Here is a 27,242-nt window from a genome sequence, read left to right on the forward strand (position 1 = left end):
ATGAATATTTCATTCTGAAAAATATAAACTGTCACAACCTTGCTAAAATGCAGCAACAAGGTAAGAGCCTCAAACATCCATTCTCTCTGACCTAGGAACTTGACATCTGATATAGTCTAAGATGGTAATTTATAGAAACACAAATAAAGACCTATGTACAGATCAACATCATTAGGGAAATGCACATGAAAACCACAAGGAATTATCACCTCACACCTATCAGAATGGCTATTATAAAAAAGAGATAACAAATATTGCTGAGGATGTAGAGAAAAGGGAACTCCTGTACACTGTTGGTAAGAATGTAAACTGGTATATTCATTACGGAAAACAGGATGGCAGATCCTCAAAAAATTAAAAATTAAACTACCACACAGGAGTGCCTGACTGGCTCAGTTGGTAGAGCATGCAACTCTTGATCTCGGAGTTGTGAGTCTGAGCCCCACGTTGGGGGGAGAACTTGACTTTAAAATAAATAAATAAATAAATAAAAATAATAATAATAAAAAAAAAGAGCCAGCATGAAAAATAAAATAAAATCAACTACTTTATGATCCAGCAATCCCATTCTGCGTATATATCTGAAGGAAATGAAATCAATACCTTAAAGAGTTATCTACACTCCCATGTTCATTGCATTACTCATGACAGCCAAGATATGAAAACAATCTAAATGTCCTTCAGCTGAAGAACGGATAAAGAACTGTGATATATACACACAATGGAATATTATTCAGCCATAAAAAAGAAGGAAATCCTACCATTTGAGACAACACAGATGGACCTGGAAGGCATGCTAAATAAAACATTCCAGAGAACGACAAATACTGTACAGTATCACTTATATGTGGCATCTTAATAAATAAATAAATGCAGATTTCACGGAAACTGAGAACAGACGGTAGTTGCTAGGGGCTGGGAGAAGGAGGAAATGGAGATATAAAGGTCAAAGGATATAAACTTTCAAACATAAAAATAGTAATTTCTGAGGATGTAATATACAGCATAGTGACTACAGTTAAGAGTAGATCTTAAGCATTCTTACCACACACACCAAAAAAGAGTTAACGATGTAAGGTAATGGATATGTTAATTATCTTGATCCTGGTAATCATTCCACAACATATATGTGTATCAGATCATCACACTGTACACTTTAAAAACATCCAATTATAAGTCAATTATTCGTCATAAAGTTGGGAGTGGGAGATCTGTGTACAGGGATGTTTGAAGTGTAATTTGTAATAGCGCAAACACTGGAAACAACTTAAATATCCAACAGGGAAATAATGAAATAAGAGCATACCCATCTGATGGAATATTATACAGCTATGAAGATGTCTGCAAAAGTTTTTGGGTGTTTTTTAAACAATTAAAGGAAAATGTCTACATTATTATAGTAGCTAAGTGAAAAGAAGTACAGTTCTACCTTGAACAACTCCTCATGCAGTTGAACATCCACATCTAACGCCCTCAAAACGCAACTGCTAATAGCCTACTGTTAACTACAAGCCTTACCAACAACACAAACTGTTGAAATCAATACATATTTTGTATGTTATACCTACTACATACTGAATTCTTAAAGCAAGCTACAGAAAAGAAAATGTGATTACAAAAATCAGAAGGAAAATACAGTTACAGTACTGGACAAGTATCTGTTAAAAAAATTTGTGTGTTAAGTGGACTTATGCAGTTCAAACCCGTGTTGTTCAAGGGTCAACTGTACACAAAATGGTTTACAGGGGCACCTGGATGGCTCAGTCAGTTAAGCCTCTGCCTTCAACTCAGGTCATGATCTCAGGGTCCTGGGATTGAGCCCCACACCAGGCTCCCTGCTCAGCAGGGAGTCTGCTTCTCCCTCTCATTCTGCCTCTCCCCACTGCTGGTGCTCTCTCCCTAATAAATAAATAAAATCTTTTTTAAAAAATGGTTTACAGTATTTAGCTACAACTAGATTAGAAAAACTTTGTAAAAACACTGCAGGCACCAAAATATTGACCACTGTTCTTTCTGAATGCAGATTAATGGGTGATTTTAAATGTTTTGTTCATATTTTTCTGTTTTCCATTTTTCTATAAATAGGTACTTTACATTGCCTTAAAACAGCTAATATAGGGACGCCTGGGTGGCTCAGTTAAGTGTCTGACTCGATTTTGGCTTGGGTCATGATTTTAGGGTTGTGGGATCTGGGTGTGGAGCGTGCTTAAGATTCTCTCTCTCTCCCTTTCCCTCTGCCTGTCCCCCACCATCCCTCTCTTAAAAAATAAAAAATTTTTTAAAAAAAGCTCTTATGCTTACATCGAAAACCGAGGATGTACTGTATGGTGACTAACATAATATAATAAAAAATCATTATTTAAAAAAAAAAAAAAAAAAGCTCTTATGACCCAGAAATCCCACTCCTGAGAAAATACCCAAAAGAATGGAAAGCAGGGTCTCAAAGAGGTATTTGTATACAGAAGTTCATAGCAGCATTATTCATAACAGCCCAAAAGATGGAAGCAACCCAGTGTCCATCAACAGATGAATGGATAAACAAAATGTGGTATATACATACAGTGGATTATTATTATTATTCCTGAAAAAGGAAGGAAATTCTGACACATGCTATAATATGGACAACCATTTATGAACATCACATGGTTTTAATTTGCATTTCCCTGATGATTAGTTATGTTGACCTGTACACATTTCTTTGTGCTTCTAATTACTACCTTAGAATAGATCAGGTATCAGAAATAAGCCAGGGACAAAAAAAGGACGAGTAACTGTTATGTGGTTCCACTTATCCCTTTGACTACCTACAGTAGTCAAATTCAGAGATTGGTGGTTGCCAGGAGCTAGGGAAATGTACAGTTACTGTTTAATGGGTATAGAGTTTCAGTCTTGCAAGAGAAAGAGAGTCCTGGAGATTGCCACAATATTATGAATGTACTACTACTCAACTGTATACTGAAAAATGGTTAATGTAGTAAATTTTAGGTTATGTGTGTTTTGCCACAACTAAAACTTTTAGAACAAAAAAGAGAACTCAGGAAAAAATAATAATAAATAAGCTAGTATCATTTTTTAAAAATTGTATCAATTTATAATAGACTTCTGAAGTTCTCTACTGAGAATTATTGAAAACAAGGTCCCAGAGACAGAAGGTTTTCTTTCAACCGTACATTCCTGAATGAAGCTGACAGCACATTATTAAAGGTTATTCTTAGGTTTAAGTTATGGGGGATATGAAGAAGATGGGTGAAGGCAAGAACCTGAATACCAACAATATTGCATTCTGAATAAGGTCTATTTAAATTTAGTGTGGGATGATGAAATCCAGTATATTACTGCCTCAAAGATGAGAAGCTCACAATACTTGTCAACCATCAACATGATTTTTAACTCAAAAGCCCAAAGGGAGATAAAGAAGAGGAACTCTTAAAAGAATAGCATTCTGCAAATTATTTAAGGTCTTCAGATAAAAATGGTTTGAAAAAAATCTTTCTGAAATATTCTCATGTATTTATAACTAGGGCCCTAAATGTACTTAGAAAGGAGGAACTTTTTTGCTCTCTGGGAAAAATGTTGATCTCCTGGTAGGTACATGTTAACTAAGAGTCAAACTTAATTATAACTGTTATTTTGCCAACTTCGGCAGTTTTCTATTGACAGAATTGATTCTAAGAAAATCATACTGACTTCATCTTTAGACTAGGTTCTTTCTATTAAAAGAAACATTTTTATTGTAGCTGATTATGTAAATATATCACTTCTACTTCATATGGGTGTTTTTTTTTTAAAGACTTTATTTATTTAGAGAGAGTGAGCAAGGGAAGAGGGGCAGAGGGAGAGGGAGCAAGAACCTCAAGCAGACTCCACAATGAGCACAAGCCCAACAGGGGCTTGAGCCTAGGACCCTGAGATCATGACGGGAGCCAAAATCAAGAGTCAGACGCTCAACCAACTGAGCCACCCAGGCACCCTGACTTCAAATGTTTTAAAGAAGCTTTGGCTTTTAAATGTCTTTCTATTAATACTTAATACTATGCAGGATTTTCAGGACAGAATTTTTATTGCTGAGATTTTTCTTCCTAATCAAGAGAAAAAAAGAGTAATCCAAACTCAGAAATTTCTGAAGCCACTTTCGTATGTTAATATATTTTAATGACTGTCAGTGGTAATAGTTTCCCAAAATAAAATACTGAAATATCAGATCTATAACTATGATTAAATGAAAGACTTCAAAAAGACAGAGGACTTTGGATTGGTTAAATAGAACATATCTGAAAATGGGACTGTTATGTACCTTTAAAAACTAAAAGAGGCAGAAGTTTATATAATGTGCTACCACATGTGTTTAGGAAATGGGAAAACAGGGGTGCCTGGCTGGCTCTCTCAGAAAAGCAAGCAATTCTTGGTCTTGGGGTCGTTAGTTTTGAGCCCTACATTGGGTACAGAGATTACTAGAAAATATAAAAAAATAAATTTAAAAACAGGGAAAACAAAAATATATTCATATTTGCATGTGTATGCATAAAACACATAGAAAGCCACCCAACAAACAAGTAACCTGGTTTACCTCCAGGGAGTGGGACCAAGTTAGCAGGCAAAAGTGGGAAGGGAACTTTCCATTCACAATCTTTTGTACCTTTTGAATTTTTAATGTTGAGAAAATGATACCTACTAAAAATTAAAAAGAAAAAAAAAGCAAATCCTTCCTACAACTTATATATAGTTTAGTAATTCTACTTTCTTTTTTTTTAAATTTTTTTATAGTAATATTTTTTTATTATATTATGTTAGTCACCATACAGTACATCCCTGGTTTTTGATGTAAAGTTCGATGATTCATTAGTTGCGTATAACACCCAGTGCACCATGCAACACGTGCCCTCCTTACTACCCATCACCAGTCTATCCCATTCCCCCACCCACCTCCCCTCTGAAGCCCTCAGTTTGTTTCTCAGGGTCCATAGTCTGTCATGCTTCATTCCCCCTTCTGATTACCCCCCTTTCTTCATCCCTTTCTTCTCCTGCTGATCTTCCTAGTTCTTCTGTTCCATAAATGAGAGAAACCATATGATAATTGTCTTTCTCTGCTTGACTCATTTCACTTAGCATTATCTCTTCCAGTGCCGTCCATGTTGCAGCAAATGTTAAGAAATTGTTCTTTTTGATAGCTGAGTAATATTCCATTGTATATACGGACCACATCTTCTTAATCCAGTCATCTGTTGAAGGGCATCTCGGCTCCTTCCATGATTTAGCTATTGTGGACAATGCTGCTATGAACATTGGGGTGCATATGGCCCTTCTCTTCACTACGTCTCTGTATCTTTGGGGTAAATACCCAGTAGTGCAATGGCTAGATCATAGGGTAGCTCAATTTTTAACTTTTTAAGGGACCTCCACACTGTTTTCCAGAGTGGCTGTACCAACTTGCATTCCCACCAACAATGTAGGAGGGATCCCCTTTCTCCACATCCTCTCCAATAATTGTTGTTTCTTGCCTTGTCAATTTTTGCCATTCTAACTGGCATAAGGTGGTATCTCAGTGTGGTTTTGATTTGAATTTCCCTGATGGCTGATGACTTTGAACATTTTTTCATGTGTCTGTTAGCCATTTGTATGTCTTCACTGGAAAAGTGTCTGTTCATATCTTCTGCCCATTTTATGATTTGTTTATTTGTTTCTTGTGTATTGAGTTTGAGAAGTTCTTTGTAGATCTTGGATACCAGTCTTTTATCTGTAGTGTCATTTGCAAATATATTCTCCCATGCCGTGGGCTGCCCCTTAGTTTTTTTGACTGTTTCCTTGGCTGTGCAGAAGCTTTTTATCTTGATGAAGTCCCACAAGTTCATTTTATCTTTTGTTTCTCTTGCCTTTGGAGATGTGTCATGAAAAAGGTTGCTGTGGCCGATGTCATAGAGGTTGCAGCCTATGTTCTCCTCTAGTAATTCTACTTTCTTAAACTGCTTACTTTTCTGTCAATCAGAAAATTCAATTCCCTAAATCCATTACCCTAAAACATTAACTGTAAGTTGTTCTTTAAGAAGAAAATTTTGAGTTTAGTAGATTATAGATGCAGCACAAAAATACCTACTTGACAAATGAAATTAATGACAGTGATAAGCCATTTTCACATACGCATATACAACAAAAACAACCATTATGTGGCTCTTTCCAGCTTTCTTTTTGTCCAAGAACAAAAAAGGAAGGTTAGTCGCATCGTATGTGAAAAGTCATCAATATGGTGCACAAAAGCAATCAGTATCTGGAAAGCAATTAAGCAAAAGGTAGCCACACTCCAAGTGAGAGAGTAGACAACTTTCCTTAAATTACATGATCCTGCCAAGTGAAAAGAATTATTTTTTTTTTCAAATATTTTATTTATTTATTTGACAGAGATAGAGACAGCCAGCGAGAGAGGGAACACAAGCAGGGGGAGTGGGAGAGGAAGAAGCAGGCTCACGGCGGAGGAGCCTGATGTGGGGCTCGATCCCGGAACGCCGGGATCACGCCCTGAGCCGAAGGCAGACGCTTTTAACCGCCCCCAAGTGAAAAGAATTATAACCAGTTTATATACTAACCAATAATCAACTGCTCAACTCTTAGAGAAAGAATATGGCCATTTCATTAAATCCTACAATGATTTTTATAAATTTTATTTAATTGGTATAGCTTTCACAGTAACAACTTCCATGAAAGTACAAATGTATAACTTATTTTCAATTAACTGGAATGTGTTAGTATTAAGCAAGCATTATCAAAGTATCTTTACTATTCGTTTTGAAACAGGAGTTGTAAGCATTCTATTTATGTATTTAGTTAGTTTTAATTGATTATAATTGACATACAATATTATATTAGTTTCAAGTGTACAACACAGTGATTTGATATTTTTATACATTACAAAATGGTTATCTTCATAGGTTTAGCCTCTGCCACTATACAAAGTTACTACATTACTGACTATATTTTCTATGCTGTATATTACATCCTTGTGACTTATTTTATAACTAGAAGTTTGTACCTCTTAATCCCCTTACTTCATGCATCCCCCACCCCTCTTCTCCAACAACCACAACAACCACCAGTTTGTTCTCTGTATATGAGTGTTTCATTTTTTTTCTTTTTAGATTCTATATATAAGTGAGATCACATGGTATTTGTCTTTCTCTGACTTACTTGACTTATAGCACAATACCCTCAAGCATTCTTAACATGAAAATAAGAATCTATAAATAATCACAAACCTGTGTGTAAGTGCAGTTCTTCTTTTTACATTTGCCACATGTGAATAAGTCAGTCTGGGTTCCACCCGTCTTGGCCATCTGATGCTCTCTGATGGCTTCTTTGGTCAAGTTTTTCCGCATCTCTTTGAGTTCATCACTAGCCATTTCCTGTCAGTGGGGTGGCAATATCACTCAGTTATAGGCATCTTCTATAGATAACCTGAATGCTTTTTTTATGTTCAATTGGCTTAATAATAATGGAACAAAAACCAACTTCTGAAGTTTTAGAAGTGAAAATTTATTTTTCCTCAAAGAACTCAGAGTTTGCTTTCTTTTAAAATTTCATCAAATACTTTTAAGTTTCTATGTGAAAATTAGATTTAATTACTGCTTAAAGGTTTATAAACAATATAGTAATACTGTACCAATGAGCATCTCTAGTATCCAGATTGTTGTCTGTACCACTGCCCTCCCCAAAAAGGAACCAGGAATCTTTGGAGGAATATCTGGTTCCCATTTTGAGTCAAGAAATGCACAGGATTTGGGGTGCCTTGCTGGCTCAGTCAGCTGAGCATCCAACTCTTGGTTTTGGCTCAGGTCATGATCTCAGGGTTGTGAGATCCAGCCCCACATCAACTCTGCACTCAATGCGGAGTTTGCTTGGGATTCTCTCTCTCCTTTGCCCTCTGTCCCCCACCCCCACCCGCTCACACTCTAAAAGAAAAAAAAAAAAAAATGCACAAGATAAGCCAGGGTCATCCTTTTGTGCCAGAGAAGCATGGAAGCTACCAAAGACTTTTGTGGTTGAGTCATATGGACGAGGGGCTAACATGAAGGAGTTTCCATTAGCCAAAGATAGGACAATTTCTTCAGCTATCAAAATAAATTACTGTAAAGAACCAATTCCCCCTGGGTAGATAAAAATGTCACAACTCCATGATGATAATGAAAAAGGAGAGGACAAGCATGCAAAAACAGGAACAAACGCAGTTTGTGGCAGTAACTAGGGCACCAACTCTCCATTCTGATAACCATTAACTAAAGCGAAAGAGTTTCACAGTTACCTGCCTTTCCTATCCAAACCAAAAGGGTCACCAAGTGCCTGAGTTTACAAGGGAAAATGCTTCTTTATCAAAGAAATCTAGCTAATAAATGTGAAAAGAATGACAGAACTTTAGAAATCACCATTATGTATTGCATGTAGTATAATTTGCATTTGAAAATTTTATTTGTGGTATCATCAGTCATAATCCTAACTGCGTGGTGATTTAATTAAACTTGCAATAGTTTAATATATTTTATTTCTTATTTTATCCCCCAGAGAAGAATACCTGGAATTGGTTTATTTTTGTGCTTTACTTTTTTTCTAATTTATAAAATCTTTCTTTAACTTGTCTATCTCCTCCACTTTTCTTTCTTTGCATTTCTCATATTTTTTAACTTCCTAATTTAATGTTTAAATAATTTTGTCCATTTTTTTAAGAGTGTTTGACTTTATCTCAGAAAACAATTATGAGTACATTCTAAGGCATTTGAAAGAATTCCCATTTTCAAAAATAATCTCTAATTATAGGTAGAATATCCCAATTGAGCCAAGTTTTTAGAGGGATGTTGTTTATTATTCAAATGAATATTTTTAATGAAAATTTTGTCAAAAAGTAATTTTATTATTTTTTGAAAGAAGGTGTGACCTACAGTTTCTATGTATTGGAGTTTATTGACATTTTTTTCGTGATCTATTTTTGAATCTGTTTAGGAAATAATTTTTAGAAATAAAAGCTATCTCACATATTTAGATTTATTGAATGTACTATACAACTCCCCTATATCCTCATTTTGTTTATGGCAACGGGATTAGGAAAAAGCAAATATTATATTTTCTATTCATTTTGTATGTAAACTACATTTTTACAAGAGCAGTATGTATTTTACACTTATTTTGAAAGACTGGGTATTTTCTTAGTGCCTCTTGTATTTCCTTTAATTTATATTTGTATTTCTAAGAATTTCTGATTTATATATATTTAAAGTTTGCAGTACAGCAAAATCTTTTTTCTATGAACATTATTTTCTCTCTTTAATGCTTTTGCCTTGAAATATACTTTATTGTTTATTGCTTATTATTATAACTAATCTTGCATTATTTTGTTAGATTTCTTTGATGAAACTGCTCAATCTTTTACTTAAAATTTGTGAATATTATGCATTTTATAAATAATGGATATATAAATCTTTAACATCGACAGAGTTTTTTAAACCTTTTTAATGAGTTTATACTTTCATTTTTTAAATAAACCATTTGTTTTGTTTTATGAAAAAAAAAAAAAAAAAAAGAAATCACTATTATGCAACTCCTAATAATTTAACCAATTCAGGTAAGGAAATCAGTGGATGAATACATTAGACCAAAGGTCGAAGGAGAACTTTACAATGGAGGAATCAGACTGTTAATATCCAAACCCACTGATCAATGTCAGCATGCTAACAGTAGCGCAACAAGACATTATGTGTCTCCTGATGCAATACGAAGTAAAAAGCACCAATTACAAAGTATTTATGTGGAGAAAACCAGTTGAATTTGTATGTAATTGAGCCTATCGACCTAGCTTCCAGTTCACAGAAAATAGAGGGGACAGAAAAGTTAAATAACATCATGAGGAAGGAAGAGACAACTCATACTGTGGGAATGGCTGAAGAGATAAATTGGTTTCTTCAACAGGTCAGTGTCATGGGAAAAAAAAGGGGGTCAGGGGCAGGAGAAGAGACTGCAAGGGATTTAAACATACATGTACAAAATCTTTAGAGACCCAACTAAAGATAATGTGCAGACTTGGATCCTGATACAAACAAATGCACAATCAGGAAAATATGAATATATAAATTAGGAATTACTGTTAGCTTTGTTGGATGTAGTGATGACAATGTAATTAATTATGTAAGAAAATTATCAGACTTTTTTTGAAAATTATATTTTTAAAGGTATCTGTCTTAGGTTTATTAAGGTAAAAAGACATAATGTCTGGGATTTGTTTGAAAACAATTCAGGGGAAAAGAAGAAAAAAGAAAAAAGGGATAGATGAAAAGGATCACAAAGTCTTTTTTTTTTTTTTTTAAGATTTTCTTTATTTATTTGGAGATAGAGTGAGCACAAGCCGGGGGGAGGGGGGGCGGAGGGGGGAGGGAGGCAAAGGGAAAGAGAAGCAGACTCCCCACAGAGCAGGGAGCCCAACTCGGGGCTCAATCCCAGGACCCTGGGATCATGACCTGAGCCAAAGGCAGACGCTTAACTGACTGAGCCACCCAGGCACCCCAAAGATGACAAATTCTTGAAAATATATGAAGCTTGGGTGATGGATATATAGGAGTTCATTACACCATGGTCTCTAATTTAAAGTTTTAGGTTATTTTAATGAGGTTTAAAAAAATGAATGTTAAAAATACAATAATTTTTATTAGCTATATAGAAAGACAAATTCACTCTCTTGGGTATGTAATAAAATAATGAGACTGCAGACTATGAACAGCTGTGTCTATAAATAGCAAGCTCTGAATTTCATTTTCTCCATCATTCCCTAAAATCTAAGGAGAAGTCAGTAAGATGTGACCAATTTTATGGGCTTTAACCATGAAAACAACTTGGGTGGCCGGATGGCTCAGTTGGTTAAGCATCTGCCTTCGACCCAGGTCATGATCCCGGAGTTCTGGGATCGAGATCTGTGTCGGGCTTCCTGCTCAGCGGAGTCTGCTTCTCCTTCGGCCCCTCACCCCACTTGCACTCTCTGTCTCTCTCAAATAAATAAATAAAATCTTTTAAAAAAAAAAGAAAGAACTTGGAGATTACAAGGTCTGTTTGCAATTAGATATTCAAATCTTCAATTCCTCATGAATCCAAAATAAGTAAAAACAGTTTCCTTTTTAGACAATGATTTAAGGCAATCAACCAAAGATCATGGTGCAGCTGTGGAAGAGACAAAGTACTGATACCAACAGATTCGATCACCATAAGTATTTGTCTAGTATGTTATACATAGATCAGAATAGCTAATAATGATATAAACGTGGTACTTATATAGTACTTCATGATTTACAGACTTTTCACTTGACATCATGTAATCACATCATGGAAACAATATATTCACATATACTCACCTCTGCTGTCATTCTAGCAAATAAGTCAGGAGGAATATTTCCACACAGTACGTTTTTCCTTAAATTTGGATTCTTAGCATCTTTAAGATTTGATATCCTACTTCGTACTCTATTTTTGTATTTCATGTCTGTATTCCTTATTTCTTGATATATAGGTACTAGGCCGTTAAGGAAAAAAGGTTAAATTATAAAATTTTTTTTTTCCTATTTCACCAAAATAAGAATTCCTGAAATTCCTAAGCAGTTCTCCAAAACAGTTTCCAAATTAGATTAAGCTAACAAGGCAGTGAGTCTACCACATTTCTTGATCTGTAACTGGCAAGTAACAGTAATCCCACTTTTACACTATGAATGAGCAATGCTTTCTTCTTAATGTTGAACGCCTGCAGCACACAAATTAAAGACGTTTCAAAAAGTAACTTAGGTACTCCACTTGAGTGAGGAAACTTGTGAAAAGAAGTCTGCATTTATATAAACTTTCACTTGCCCAAATCTGAATTCTATAAAGGATCCTAAAAGGCTTGGTGACTACACAGGCCACATGGTGGCCCCGAATGGTTCATTTCCTCCCCCAGCTCAGCAAGAAGCTAATTTAGCAGGTTTTTTTCCCCCTCAACAGAACGGGCGAGCCTGAAGAGCAGCACTTTCTTTCCAACAAGGCCATTTCCAAAACTCAGATAGTTCTGTGGTCACATGGTCACCCAGATGTGAACGACCCCTCTCCCAAAGCCCCTTTCATGGTGCCCATGACAAACACACTTCCCTCCTGATAATGAACTCAGGGGACCTCACATGCTTTGCTGCGATCCCCCAAACGTGAAACCCTACTTCACACGTATAATGTGTCTTCCATGCCCTTTTGTACAAATTCAATTAAGAAGCCACATACTCAATGTGCAAGGCAGAAAAATAAAAATACTATCACATACGTTTTACTTTTGAATAACAAGAAAACGAGAATAAAATGACATGGATGGCCCTATCCTTTCCTTGGAAAATAATACAATGAAGATAGAAACTGAAAAATTAAACTCTAAATTCTATACAGGAAGAAGAAAAATAGTTAATCTAGCAGATTATTTAAACAATCATGAACACACACACAAAGGATATCTTCCTCAATTTGAGATCCTAATTCTTCCTCATCAGCTCCAATAGCGATGTAGTCATCTAAACAGAGGCACAAAGAATTGTCAAAAATAAGTGATTATGACATTGAAAAAAATTTCAATATAGAGTAAATTAAACTGCATTCCTATTTCTTCAACCCCATTGACCTAATAAAGAATCCTTTTTGTTTAGCTTCACCAGAATGCGGTCTCTTTCCTACCCACTAGACTCCTCCTCTGGATTCACCTAATGTCCACAGTGCTCCTGCATTGGTGACTCCTTATCCCTCAGGAGTGGGGAAGTAATTGATCTAGCAGGCAATTCCTCATTTCACAACTCCATAAATTCTGGTTGCTCCAGCAGAGAGTAGAGAAAGTTATAGAAACAACTGTCTTGTCTCCTGTGACTCAGGCTTCAATGCAAAGAAACCATTCATTTCATCTGCCAATCACATATATGGACACACTCAGAAGACTCCTATGCAAATATTCAAACGGACAGAAGGAAATAAAAAGAAACTAGAAAGAAAAAAGAAAAAATATATAAAGAGACAGTAAGGGAATCAAAATAAAAAGGGCAGAGTAAAGAGAAAAACAGGTCATACTGACTATGGTTCAGTATAATAGAAAAGGAATGGATGTGTAAGATGATAAATATTATGTAAGAATGAATAACTTCAAATTAAATTAAGGCTCCCATATATAAATCAAGATCTCTTTTCCACTTTAAAAAAAGTAAAAAATGGAATTATGAATATAAAACTTAAATACTATATGTCATACTAACATTTAACAACAGGACACAAATACATTACCATTAACGCTCAATCTGGGGAGCAGAGTAATTACAGTTGACCCTTGAACAACACAGGGGTTAGGGATGCCAACTCTCTGTGCAGTCAAAAATCCACATCTAACCTTTGACTCCCCAAAAACTTGACTAGTAATAGCCTACTGTTGACCAAAAGCCTTACCAATAACATAAACAATTAGCACATATTTTATATATGTACTATATACTATATTCTTATAATAGAGTAAGCTTCTAAAGAAAATGCTATTAAGAAAATCATAAGAGAAAACACATTTACATTATTGTACTGGTTTTGTTGAAAAAAAAAATTTATAAGTAAACCCATGCACTTCAAACTCATATTATCCAAGGGTCAACTAGGGCTTGCAGATTAAAAATGGGGGAAAAGATTTGTGAAAAACCTTTAAGTTACTATGAATCAAGGGAAACGTCCATATATTAGAAGGAATCTTCTTGGAACTATATAGTAGTGAGCAGAGGCCCCAGCATGCCTAGTGCTCTCTGCCATCAGTAACCCCATTTGCTACAACGTCTTCCTGAACTAAGCAGTGCAAGCAGCTATCACGGGGATGCCACTGGTGAAAACAGAAACATGGAGGTGGACATGGCAGCGGTGGTAGTGAGGAACAAAGGAGTAGGCAACGAAACAGGGTTCACTAAACTTACCTCCCGTTCGGAGAGCTGCAGCAAGCATCTCCCTACACTTTAACCGTACAGAATCAGAAGTGCTTGGTGCCCGAGGAAAAGATGAAACGTAAGTATCTCGAGCGTTTGTCTCATCCTTTCTGCTGCTTACGTTGCCACTGGAACTACTAAAATACACATACATGCACACACACATCAAAAAGAAAACAGGAAAAATTCTCTTAAAGTAACATCATTACTCTCACTCTCAAAAAACAAAAATTTTTGGCCTAAATAAGATTGTATTCAGAGGCTCTTACATGAAAAAACAAATTGCATGCATACAGATTTCTAAAAAGATAAAATTTTAGGAAACCTGAGACATGTTTCATGGTTTTTTTAACCAATTAAACACCTTGATTTTCCTTTTAAACATTAAATAATATTTTTAATAAAGAAAATACACATTACAGCTTAATACAATAAATGAAAACAAGGATCTTGGTTATGAGAAGGGTGAGGGGATGATAACAGAGAATACGACAGCTCTTAACCATGACGAGAGGGGGAAAAACAATGTTTGAAAAACCTTGTTCCAATTAGACAACCACAAAGGTTTATATTTAAAACACTCCCTTCTGGATAAAAAACATGTATAGTGAGAAATTAGTTGTAAGAATATGAAAATGTCTCTTCAATTCCTCCCTAGAAACATCAACTCAATCAGGACAGTTTAACAGTTTTCCAGTCATCCTAATCATTTCTATTGCTTCTAACTTCTTAAGAGTCTCACCAAAATATTTTCTGCGGGGTTTCAATTAACATTTATCACACTGAAGATATTTGCCACAAACCTTTCCAAAGACACCATTCGCCCACCAGAGTAACTTCCTGCACTGCTCCAAGGAGATACCTACTCCTCTCTCTCCACATAACCCACTATCAAACTGCACGAACGGATCCCCATGGGCAGAACAGTCCTTCTGTATACCTTCTACGTTTAATCACCTCCTTCCTGAAAGCCTTGTCTTCAGAGAGTACGTTAAGTGTGCATGTGTATGGATAGATACCAACCACTTTGTCGGACTTCATGTGATAATTCTGTGCGTTTGTCAATAGGCTCTCTCCCTAAACTTCAATTACATAAAACAGATAAAAATATACTAGGAACTTATTCCTCCTCTGATATCTATTTAAAATATCTGCCTATACTTTTATATTTCACATTCAAGGCATGAGGTCAGTGACTTTGAATATAACACAACTGAAAGTATTTGTTAAAAATTTCATAAATTATGGCCTATAATTTTAAAAAATATGGTCATGAAAGAGAGACAGACTGAAGAATTACTCCAGATTAAAGGAAACCAGAGATGATAGCTAAATGCAGTATGTGATCCTGGATGATATTATGGAAAAATCTTTTTCCTCTGCAATAAAATACTTTATCGGGAAAACTGCTAACATATGAATAAGCCCTACAGATTAGAAAAAAAGGTATTGTATTAATCCTAACTTCTGGACATTGGTATCTATATTGTGCTTAGATGTAAGAAAGCATCCTTGTTCTCAGAAAAATACACACTGATGTATTTAGGGATATAAAGGACTCTCATTTGGTTCAAAATAAAATTATTCATGTGTCTGAGTATGTACACACACATACGTATGCATATACACACATAGTGGCAACTGGGAGTTCTCTGTTCTGTTCTTAAAATTTTCTAATAGTTTAAGACTATCTCAAAAGAGTTAGAAAACAATGAATAAATATTATTGACAACTGATGTTTACCCTTTCTTTAGCTCACCTTTTATCATCAAGTTTAGTTAGTTCTAATGCATAAGTCAACAGTGTATGGGATATTAATTATTTTTACTGAACCAACGAGGGGTACATTATCACTTCTGGGAAAATACTAAGAAATAAACGAAGTTGAAATAGGTGGCCTAAAACTTGAGTTCAGAATCACCTGAAAAGCTTATTAAAAACAGATTTCTGGGCCCCACCACTATAATTCCTGATTCAATAGTTCCAGGGTGGAGCCCAAGAATTTGCTTTGCTAGCAAGTTGCCAGGTTCCCTGATGTTCCAGGGACCACACTTTGAGAACTATTACTCTACATCAGAGTCAAGTGTTAAAATACAAGCTTCCCAAGAACAGAGGAACTGTATTTAACCTACAAGGCATATCACCTACCACATCAACATGCTGGATATTATACAGTTCATTCATTTTATGTGACAGGGAAGAATAAAGGCAAAGGCCTCACAAAGGCTGAGGAACAATTTGAACCCTTCATTACTGAACTTCACATTTTGATTCTTATGACAGATAGCTAAATTGAGAAGGAAAAAAAGCATAAAAAGAGAAACAGATCCAGGGCCAAAAAAAAAAAATCTAAAGAAGAAATGTGGTAAATAACAGAAGTAATCACTTGAATCCTTAATCAGAACCTTCATTATCAATTCTATTAGTGCTATACCAGGGATTCCATTCAATTAAACTTGTTGAATACAGTGTAAATAATTCCTCCTTATTTATGTAGTATCTTTTAAGTCTCTTTTACATTTCCATGAAAATCTTGAAAGAAACCTTAGAATATTCTATTCGGCTATATACATTTACTAATTTCATTTGATTAGAAAATAGAAAAAGGAGTACAGATACGAGACCTTTAATAAGACCGTGGAGGAAGTGACAGTCAAATACAACTATGACTTCCAACAGAAATGAATTTCCATGAAGTGACATACCTTTCTTCTCTTGCTTCAGGGCTATTCTGTGATGTAATTGCAGTATCTTTTTTCTTTTCTTCAGGGTCTTTATCTGTTGATGGTCCATCTGAAAATTATAAAAATCCCTCAGTTGTTAGCATTTGTTTAAAAAAAAATTACAAAATGGAACTACTGCATGTTATCAGGCTATTGATGCAACAACAAAAAAACAAAAATCCTAAATTTTCAACAGTAAATGAAGTTTATGCAAGTTATTCTATTAGCATATGTACTTAGGTATTTTTCACAATGCATGCTTAGCATTCCCAAATAAACCCCCTCCTTTAGTGGGACACACAAATTCATATGCCAATGGGAACCTAAAATGGTGAAAAATATACTTAAAAATAAAATCTTTAAAAAAATAATAAATAAATGAAACAAAACAGAGAAAAATATATAGAACAAAGGAAAGAATATAGAAATAATATCATAATTGTTCTTTTTATTGCCCCCTTTATTCTCTACAATTCATGTGGAAGGCCCCAAAGCCTAAAGATGGTAGAAAACAAAGATTAATAATGACATTAAATAACATAACAAGGACTAGGAAATACTCCAAAACTAAGAGGGTAGAAAGCATTTGAAAGGTGATGTAACAATGCAGTACTATCTAACAAGGGTCCAATGCAGTCATAGGGATCCCACACACTGCTCTAATAGCGTGAACTGGTGCAATCCTTTAAGGAAGCAGAGCTGTAAGAGGTGGAAATAGCCTTAAAAGCATTCTTCTGTCTGAATATAGTGTTGTGGGCAATATAGCAAACCCAGACAGAAGTGGTCCAACTCTGGACTGAGACTATCTGCAGATCACACCTCACCACCAATCCAACTGTGCACAAGATGCTTAATTTCTCAGTGTCTCCATTCCTCATTAGAAAATGGGAAATACAATGACACCTAGCTCACTGGGCTCCTGGGAGGGTTAAATGCATTCCTATGTTAAATATTCAAAACTATGCTGCAGTGTAGCAAGAGTAGTAAATCTTCTGGAAACCTAGCTAATAATCTAAAGAAAAAGCTTTAGCCAGGAAGATATTCATCAGGACATTATTTATAGGGGCGCCTGGGTGGCTCAGTTGGTTAAGCAGCTGCCTTCGGCTCGGGCCATGATCCTACAGTCCTGTAATCGAACCCCCCGTCGGGCTCCCTGCTCAGCTGGGAGCCTGCTCCTCCCCTACCTGCTGCTCCCCCTGCTTGTGCTTGCTCTCTCCCTCTCTCTCTAATAAATAAAATCTTTAAAAAAAAAAAGGAAAAAAGACATTATTTATAATAGCTATAAAGTTAAGAAAAAACACACCTAATAGGCAAATGATTAAATTATGGCATAACTGGATTATTCTGAAGCCAATAAAAGTGAGTTAATGATAATATAAAAATATTAAACATTTTTTCATTAAAAAAGGCAATATAAGTAAATATATATACAGCATAAAAAGAATTATAATTGAAGCAAAATCCATACACAAGAAGAAAAAAAGACAAGAAATGCAACAAGATATTAACTAATGGTTATATTTAGACAGACTTAAGAATGATTTCTTTTCCTCCTCCAATTCTCCATATTTATTGAACATGGAAATCTTTTAACATTAAAAAAAGCTTTTAAAGGAGAATTTGTAATGAGATCAGATACCTCCAATAAGTATAAGAGAAAAACTTCTTTAAATGTAATATTAAATGAACATAACTACAATGTCCCACAAAATGTAAACCATCTTTCCAGAAATAAAAACATACGTATATGGTTCTCAGTCAACTTTCTATGGCAAATTCTAATTACTTTAGAATATGGAATTAGATTTAAAATTTAAATTAATTATAAACATAAAGTTTCAGTTTGTCTTTAAAGACTAGATTTTTTTTAAAAGCTTTTTATTTTGAAATAATCTGAAGCTTGCACAAATGTTTTAGAATGGCGCAAAAAATTTTACTCAGGAGCTCCTGGGTGGCAGTTAACCTTTCGACTCTTGGTTTTGGCTCAAGCAGTGATAGGTCAGGGTCCTGGGACTGAGACCCACTTCGGGCTCTGTACTCAGCGTGAACTCGGCTTGAGTTTCTCTCCTTTCCCTCTGCCCCTCCCCCCTTCACACTCTCTCTCTAAAATAAATAATAAATCTTTTAACGATTTCACAACATTTGCAGCAACATGGACGGGACTGGAGGAGATAATGCTAAGCGAAATAAGTCAAGCAGAGAAAGACAATTATATGGTTTCACTCATTTATGGAACATAAGAAGTAGGAAGATCGGTAGGAGAAGAAAGGGGGGGGCAAACAGAAGGGGGAATGAACCATGAGAGACTATGGACTCTGAGAAACAAACTGAGGGCTTCAGATGGGAGGGGGGTGGAAGAATGGGACAGGCCGGTGATGGGTATTAAGGAGAGCACGTATTGCATGGAGCACTGGGTGTTATATGCAAGTAATGAATCATAGAACTTTACATCAAAAACTAGGGATATACTGTATGGTGACTAACATAATATAATACAAAATTATTATAAAATAAAATAAATAATAAATCTTAAAAACACGCGCGCACGCACGCACACACACACACTTCACTCAGATTCCCCAAGTGTTAATGTCTAGTACACCTGCTTCCTCATTCATCGCCCCCTACCATATACACACACTATTGTGTGCACACATATTTCTTTTGAACCATTTGAAAATAAGTAGCAGAGATCATGCTCCTTAATCCCAAAATACTTAACTGTGTATTCCCCAAGAAAAAAGAAATTCATTTATACAACCACAGTAAATAATAAGTAAATTTTACAATGATACAATACTATTGACTTACCTACAGAGCTTACAAAAATTCTGTCAATTTTCCCAATAATGATCTTTATAGCAATTTTTTTTTCTGGTCCAGAATCTAATACAGGAACATATATTTAATTTACTTAAGACTAAACTTTTTAAATTTTAGAGGCTTTACAATTAGTTCCTGGTTTCCAGGCTCTTGGAAGTAATAGGTTTTTTGTTATTATTGTTGCCTTTGAAATTTTGAAAGGTTCAACTTTTTTCTATTTTTCTCTTCTATCTAAGGCTAATAACTGCTTAGAGAAATGGCTGATTCCAGGCTGGGGCAGGGAAGATAGATGAACCCAACACATTTTTTGGTTCCAGAATATAAAAAAGAGATAAAACTGAAGGGGTTTGTCAAAAAGACACAGGAGCCAATTTGAAAGGGTGCCCACTGGTCAAATCTGGGATAATATAAATATCAAAATAATATTAACAGTAATGGATTATAATCTATGTTATAAAATAGGAATCCCCTAATAGAAAAATAACTGGGAAGTAAAAGGTGGGTTTTTTCCAGTAGTAATAAAATGTTGATTTATAAATACTGAAGAAGTGGAAGAGTTAGAAAATCACACTTTTACAAGAATTGGTGGATACTAAATGGGGGATGGGGGGAGGTCTGATGAGAGCAAGATAGTTTCAGGATTTTAAAATGTCTCTCACAGAATGCCTACTAGATACAAGAAAAAAAATGATAAACTATACAGTATATGCGTTGACTAGGTTCTCAAAATTAACATCATCATCAATGCCTCTGGATGTGATAACCACAGAAGGACACAACATGTAGTATGCCAACTACGGATGCACAACCTGATCTAATCATGAGAAAATAACAAAGTCCAAATCAGGACTATTTTAATCTGCTATTAAAAACAAAGATGAGTGCTTATATTCTTCAAACAGTCAATGGCATAAATAACATAAGAAGGCTTAAGAACTATTCCAGATCAAAAGACTATGTATGTGATCCTAGACTAGATCTTGTTTTGAAAGAGAAAAAAAAGCTACAGAGGACATCACTGGGACACCTGACAAAACAGGAACCTGGACTGTAGATTACAGTACTATACCAATGTTAAATTTCCTGAATTCCCTATGTTATGATTACATAAGAAAATAAACTTGTTCCAAGGAAATACACACTTAAGTATTAAAGGGTAAAGCACGATAGATGCAACTATTCTCAAATGGTTCAGTAAATATTTATGCATTTATGAATACATACATACAGAGAAAGAGAAGACAGAAATACGACAAATATGGCAAATATTAAAAATTAATGATCTAGAAAAAGATACACGTGAGTAAATTTTTATTATTCTCGTAAACTTTCTCTAAGTTAGAAAATTATTTCAAAAACCTTTTTAAAAAGTATGACAATTTTCCCATGGGGGAAATTTTCTTAAAGAGGAAGTCCAGTTATAAGTGCTGAAAGATAAAAAAAGCTAAATTTGACTAACTTAAAAACCAAAACCCTCAAGGTCAAACTAATGCTACTCCCTCTTAATAAAAGGCACTGATTTCAATACATTTATATTTATACACAGAAAAAATGAAAAACACCAAACGTGTGAATAAACAGATCATAAACATATAAAGGGAAGATCAATTATACCTAATAACTTTTTCCAGGATTTGATGAGAGACTTTGCTAAAGATGTAACTTCTTCATCTGTACTCTGCTTGCGAATAGCATTTACTGACATTCCAATTCTTGTGGACTGCAAGGCAATGACAAAAAAATTTGTACAAGCTGCTTTATTTCAGACATTTTAGTGTTTCATCTTCTTCTTTCCCATTTTCCTGTTTCCACTGTAGAACAGAAAAAACCTCCGTTATTTGAATTCTTATAATAGTATACTACAGAATTAAGATACATGCATCTTCAGATCAAATACTGGACTCATCAAGGTTATTATCACAGAGATCTGCAAGCATATAAGCTGCTACTGTAATAAGGCTGGTTAACTAGTAAAATGAAATCAGTCTTTCCATATCTCTCAAAGAATAAAATATAAAATGTTTGTATTTATATATAAGCCATGCTGAAGCAATCATGACTAATATATGCACTTCTTTGTTTCTATATATTCTTCTCCATAGATTACTCCATAGATCATCTGCTGTGACTTTAATGAGAATACCCAAATATTACCATCTACAGAGGTTGAAAAGCATTTTTTTGCCCCAAACCAGCATATAACCACAGACATTAAAATGGACTTCACAGAATACAGGAATATATCATGTGGTATTATGATGATGATGATGATGATGACGACGACGACGATGACGACAGAATTATGCCGGGAGCATCCATATTCGTTCATCTTCCTAACAACCCTTTAAAGTTGAGATCATTATACCTACTTGTCCAGCAAAACACCATTACTAATTGGCAAAGCTGGGATTTTAATGCAGATCTGCCCACCTCCAAAGTCCATGCTCCTTCCGGCACATCAATAGTTTTCAAACTGTACTCCAAGAACACAAAAGCTATGACAGGCCAATTAAGGATGATAAATAAAAAATGGTAAATTATTTAGTAAGTTCAAGCTGTTAGTAGACAGTCTTTCAAAACATGGTCAGTGGAAGAAAAAAACAACAAATGGAATTGTTAGTGGCAAAAAAAAAAAAAAAAGAGGGAACCCCGCTGATATAAACTTTAAGGCAGAATAACAAATGGGTACTTACGGTTTCCTGCTAAATTATTCAATCTTCTCAACAAAGAGATTCAGGACAGAAATTTGGTTCAAGAATTTAGAATATGTGTTTAGCTGGACTGGCCTATGTTATACCTACAGAAGGCTATGCAAGGCAGATAAGGTTCCAGAGCAGAAAGATAAAGGGGACTCCACAATTCTAAAATCCAAAAATGTTTTGAGATTAATGTTTTGGGAGGGTTTTCCCCAAAGAAAGATGTTTATTACTTTAATAAAATGCTCTCAAAACTTTTTTTAGAGAAGAAAATACTTTGAGAACTTTAAAAGTTTTTAGAACTTTTCTAAAACACTTCAATATAGAAAATTTTCCAGAAGCAAGTGCCTGGGCTGGATGGCATAGCCTACAACTGTGTGGACCCAGAACTGTCCTACTGGATACAGCTAAGTGCTCAGAAGCCAGGCTTGCACTTGCAGCCACCATACCAAGTGTCAGGTCTGATTTCCTTATTGCTGATGCCTTCGGAACTCCTTCTCCAGCACCGACTCACAGCTCTTCCTCACTACCCCGCTACAACCCACCCCACCAACCTAGAAGAAAACGTACTTTTGGAATGAGTGGGGGAAATCATTTGCGTTACTACTATAGTTCTGAAGCTTGAAGTAGAGACAGATTAGCAAAGAAAATGGAATTTTAGGAAGTAGTCACAGGCAAGCAAAGATATAAGAAGAGTATGAACAAATCGTGTGCTGTGGCTGATTGCTTTTTAATTATTACAGGATGTTTTCATCACTAGAGTCAATAATTTCCTGCTTAAAACCCATGAAAACCCATATGGAGATTAGGCATCTGTAATAAGCATGCTTATTTAAGGAAGATATTGTCTAGTCAAAAATAGTAAGAAATGGGGCTGCTAAGGTAGACTGACAAAGATCTGGGTACTTTTTAAAGTGGGTATTTGGGGAACAGTAAAAGAAACAAGACAGAAGAAAGGACTATGAAGCTATTTTACTTTGATAACCAAGTCTAGATGTACCTCTAAGAATTCTCTAGACTCTGGATTTTTCCTAAAACCAGTACACTACAATTTATAGGATGTAACAGGTAGCCTATTAAAAAAATGTTGTGTGCTCAAATAACATTAAGAAATGTAGAGTTAGAGGTGCCTGGGTGGCTCAGTTGGTTAAGAGCCTTCCTTCGGCTTGGGTCCTGGGATTGAGCCCCACACTGGGCTCCCCACTCAATGGACAGTCTGGCTTCTCACTCTTCCTCTACCCCTCCCCCGCTTGTGTTCTCTATCAAATAAATAAATAAAAATTTTAAAAATAAATAAATAATTGATTTTTTTAAAAAAAGAATTGTAGAGTTGAACAAGCTTCTTGATTGCAGAACTAATGAAGGTTTTTGAGATCAACTATACATTGTGAAATTCTAGACAGAGAAAATGTATGCCTTTGCCCACATACGGCCATCTGGTTTCTATAGAACACCAGGCTATGCAATTAGGAAGACACTACCTTGGAAAGATAGGGAGGGCATTAAGCAGACTTAGGAAATCAGCTGCACATTGGTGGTAAGGCAGAAAGGAATGAGTAGTGAGATTAAGAGAAACTGTCAGCATCACAGGAACTAAGCAGACAGTATGTTTTAAAAGAAAAATCACCTTTATGATCACTCATGGGCTTTTGCCAAGATGATTTAAGACAGCCACTAAATCTTAAAGTAAAAAACTTAAAGGCTACTAAAATCATTGTTGAAAGAAATTAAAGACCTAAATAAATAGAAAGGCATCCCATATTCACTGATCATAAGACTTAAATGTTAAGATTGCAATACCAATAATATCGAACTACAGATTCAATGCAATCCCTATTAAAATCCCAGCTGCCTTTTGTACAGAAACTGATAAGCTTATCCTAAGTTCATATGGAAACACAAGGGACCCAAAATAGCCAAAACAATCTTGAAAAAGAAGAAGAAAGTTGAAGAACTCGCAATTCCCAAATTCAAAACTTACTACAAAACTAGTGTGCTCCTATATAAGGAGAGACATGCAGATTAATAGAATAGACTTAAGAATCCAGAAATAAACTCCTACATTTTTTGTCATTTTCAATAAGAATGTCAAGATAATTCATTAGAGAAGAATATTAAAAAGTAAACAAGTAGATATCCATATGTAAAAGAATGAAATTGGACCTCTTCTTTATACCACACATGAAAATTAACTCAAAATGAATCACAGAACTAAATGAAAGAGCCAAAAAAAAAAAACCCAAAGGAATAAATTTTCATAACCTTGAATTAAGTAACTTTTAGATTTGACACCTAAAGCCCAAGCAACCAAAGAAAACACGTAAATCAGACTACAACAAAATTTTAAACTTTTGTGCTTCAAAGAACACCACTAAGAAAGTAAAAATAACCCATAGAATGGGAAATAATATTTGCAAATCCTATATATGATTAGGGACTTGTATCTAGAATATATAAACAACTATTACAAATTAGTAATAAAAAAACAAACTATCCAACTCGAAAACAGGCAAAAGATCTTAAATGACATTTCTCCAAAGAAAACATATGAATGGTTAAGAAGTACATAAGATGTTGAACGTAATTAGTCATTAGGGAAATGGAAATCAATACCACAATGAGCTATCACTTCACACCCACTAAGATGGCTATAATTAAAGATAATAACAAAGGTTGGCAAGAATGTGGATAAACTGGAATCTTTTTACTTGCTGTTGGGAATGTAAAATGGTACAGTCACTTGGGTAAACAGTCTGACAGATCCTCAAAATATTCAACATAAAGTTACTTTATGCCTCATCATTTCCACTCTTTCAGAGATCTCTACCCAAGAGAAACAAAAACACACAAACCTATACATGAATGTGCAAAGCAGGAGTCATAACAACCAAAAAGAAATAACCCAAATGTCCATCAACTGACAAATGGATAAACAAAATGTGGTATATCCATACAATGGAATATTATCCAGCCATAAAAAGGAATGGAGTACTGATACATGCTACAACATGGATGAACCCTGAAGATTATGCTAAGTAAAAGAAGCCAGAGAGGCCCCTGGCTGACTCAGTTGGTAGAGCATGCGACTCTTGCTCTTGGAGTCATGAGTTCAAGCCCCACGTTGAGGGGTAGACTGTACTTAAAATTAAAAAAAAAAAAAAGGCAGCCAGACACAAAAGGTCAGATATTGTACGACTTCATTATTATGAAATCTCCAGAAGAGGTAAATCTAAAGAGACAAAAGGTAGATTGATTAGTTCTTGCCTAGGGCAGAAGAGGGGGTGCAACTGGGGAGAAATAGGAATGATGACTAAAAGGTACCCCAGAGGCTAGCTTCATGCTAGCAGCAGCTGTCAAAGACAGACCAAGAAAGTGAGGTCTAGGGAGATCAAATCAAGGCCAAGAGTCCAACTTCCTTTCCTTTCACAGTAAGATTTCAAACTAGGAGATTCAGGTTTTATTCTTCCTGAGGAAGGCAACATTTTTCTATAATGGTAACTTAGGAGACTACTGATTTACGTTACCATCTTAAAAAAAAAAAGGAAGTTAATAATGGTTTACACCATAACAGGACAATACAAAAAACTTAATGGTATTAAAAATGTCTTGATATTTTATGACAATTATCTATTCAAATCATGACACATATTAGCACATACCTGTAATAATTCCAGGGTCATGGGAATATTCTTAAGCTCCTTCAGTAAATCCAATGCTCCGGCCTATAAAATAAAATAATTGTGTATTGAACTTCCCAGATGATAAAGCAAGGACCACCTAGAGATTGATGTTTTCCTGTCCACAACACACTATGGCTCACTTATTCAAATGGGAACAGTATATACATAAAAGGCGGAAAGGGAAAGAGAGGTAGTATTTTTCAAATAATGGTTGCAACTCATTGAAGAAATATAAAATCCATTCACTGGGTTATGACTAGCACTTATTAAGTACTGCTTTGTTAAAGTTCATTTTTAATACAGTATTGGTTTATGTGTCCCAATTAGAAATGTGAAACATGTTTCTTACTGTGGTGGCATAACACACCCCAAATTTCCATAGAGAACACCTATTTGATTAAGGAGCCAACCCTGAGAAAGTGGGAATGGGGGTCAGAAGATGCTGCAGCACCTCTAGCATTCACTCACACACAAGGAGAGTGGGAAAGGGCGTATCTTTACTAGAATTCTCTTGAGGTCTCTCTGTATCTTCCTGGCCTGTCACAAAAACACTGCTGTCTACCTGATTCTTACAAAGTAGGAAAAAGCAAATTCTGAGAGAAAACTCAGAGTTAAGATATTAAGCTCATAGGCCTGTCCACTGCCAACTAGCATCAAAGGTTCCCATGTTGATGGTGAAGATGGAACAAAATAAGGCTCCTAAAAGAATTACATAAACCACCTACAGTTAAAAAAGGAATGAAATAAGATGAGAAGCAACAGTACCACCTCCATCTTATGGCCAAATATTTCGATTTGATATTCATTTAATGTCTCATATTTCATATAATACATTCACTTAATCACATTTTATTTAATCTAACATTCACTTACTGTACTATATTTAGACACATTATTAGTCTATATGCCACTAATAGAGAAAAGATATTAAACTATGGCATAGTATTTTATCACTTTTTCTTACTTTTCTAATTCTTTTAGACTTGAGATTTTTATCATGTATCACCTTTTATATATATAAAGGAAAAATATAAGCAAAATAAATTGGCTAAGGTGTTTCTAAAACTACATCACATTCAGAGTCCCCAATGCTTATGAATAACTTTTTGACTCAGATTCAATCATATGTTTTTATCTTTATCCCACAAAAAGTAGTGTCAAAACACTAGTAATGCAGCGTTTCATAAAAGAATCCATCAATGAACTAAAGCCTTTAGCTCTTAGCTAGCTTTGTAGCGTGTAGAGGTAGCTGTTTTTCAGCCCCACTGCTCTTCAACCATTTGGTTCCTTGAGGTTCAAAGAGCACTCCACTAATGTTTTTCAGAGTTTCCTCCAAGCCACTGACACCCA

General features: G+C 35.1%; 1 protein-coding gene across 2 annotated transcripts in view; it reads right to left on the bottom strand.

Annotated features, from left to right (window-relative positions):
• The window catches only part of TCEA1 (transcription elongation factor A1), a 39,607-nt gene that overhangs the window by 3,926 nt on the left and 8,439 nt on the right, over positions 1 to 27,242 (bottom strand). For both annotated transcript variants that reach the window (XM_026516473.4, XM_057307859.1), the window contains exons 2-8: positions 25,872 to 25,934; positions 21,131 to 21,236; positions 16,676 to 16,763; positions 13,962 to 14,107; positions 12,486 to 12,542; positions 11,373 to 11,527; positions 7,245 to 7,391 (exon numbers count right to left, since the gene is read on the bottom strand). In XM_026516473.4, coding sequence (XP_026372258.1) covers positions 7,245 to 7,391; positions 11,373 to 11,527; positions 12,486 to 12,542; positions 13,962 to 14,107; positions 16,676 to 16,763; positions 21,131 to 21,236; positions 25,872 to 25,934 — 762 coding nt within the window. The remainder of the gene's footprint in view (positions 1 to 7,244; positions 7,392 to 11,372; positions 11,528 to 12,485; positions 12,543 to 13,961; positions 14,108 to 16,675; positions 16,764 to 21,130; positions 21,237 to 25,871; positions 25,935 to 27,242) is intronic.

Source organism: Ursus arctos, unplaced genomic scaffold (assembly GCF_023065955.2).
Source record: "Ursus arctos isolate Adak ecotype North America unplaced genomic scaffold, UrsArc2.0 scaffold_6, whole genome shotgun sequence".
Lineage (NCBI taxonomy): Eukaryota > Metazoa > Chordata > Mammalia > Carnivora > Ursidae > Ursus > Ursus arctos.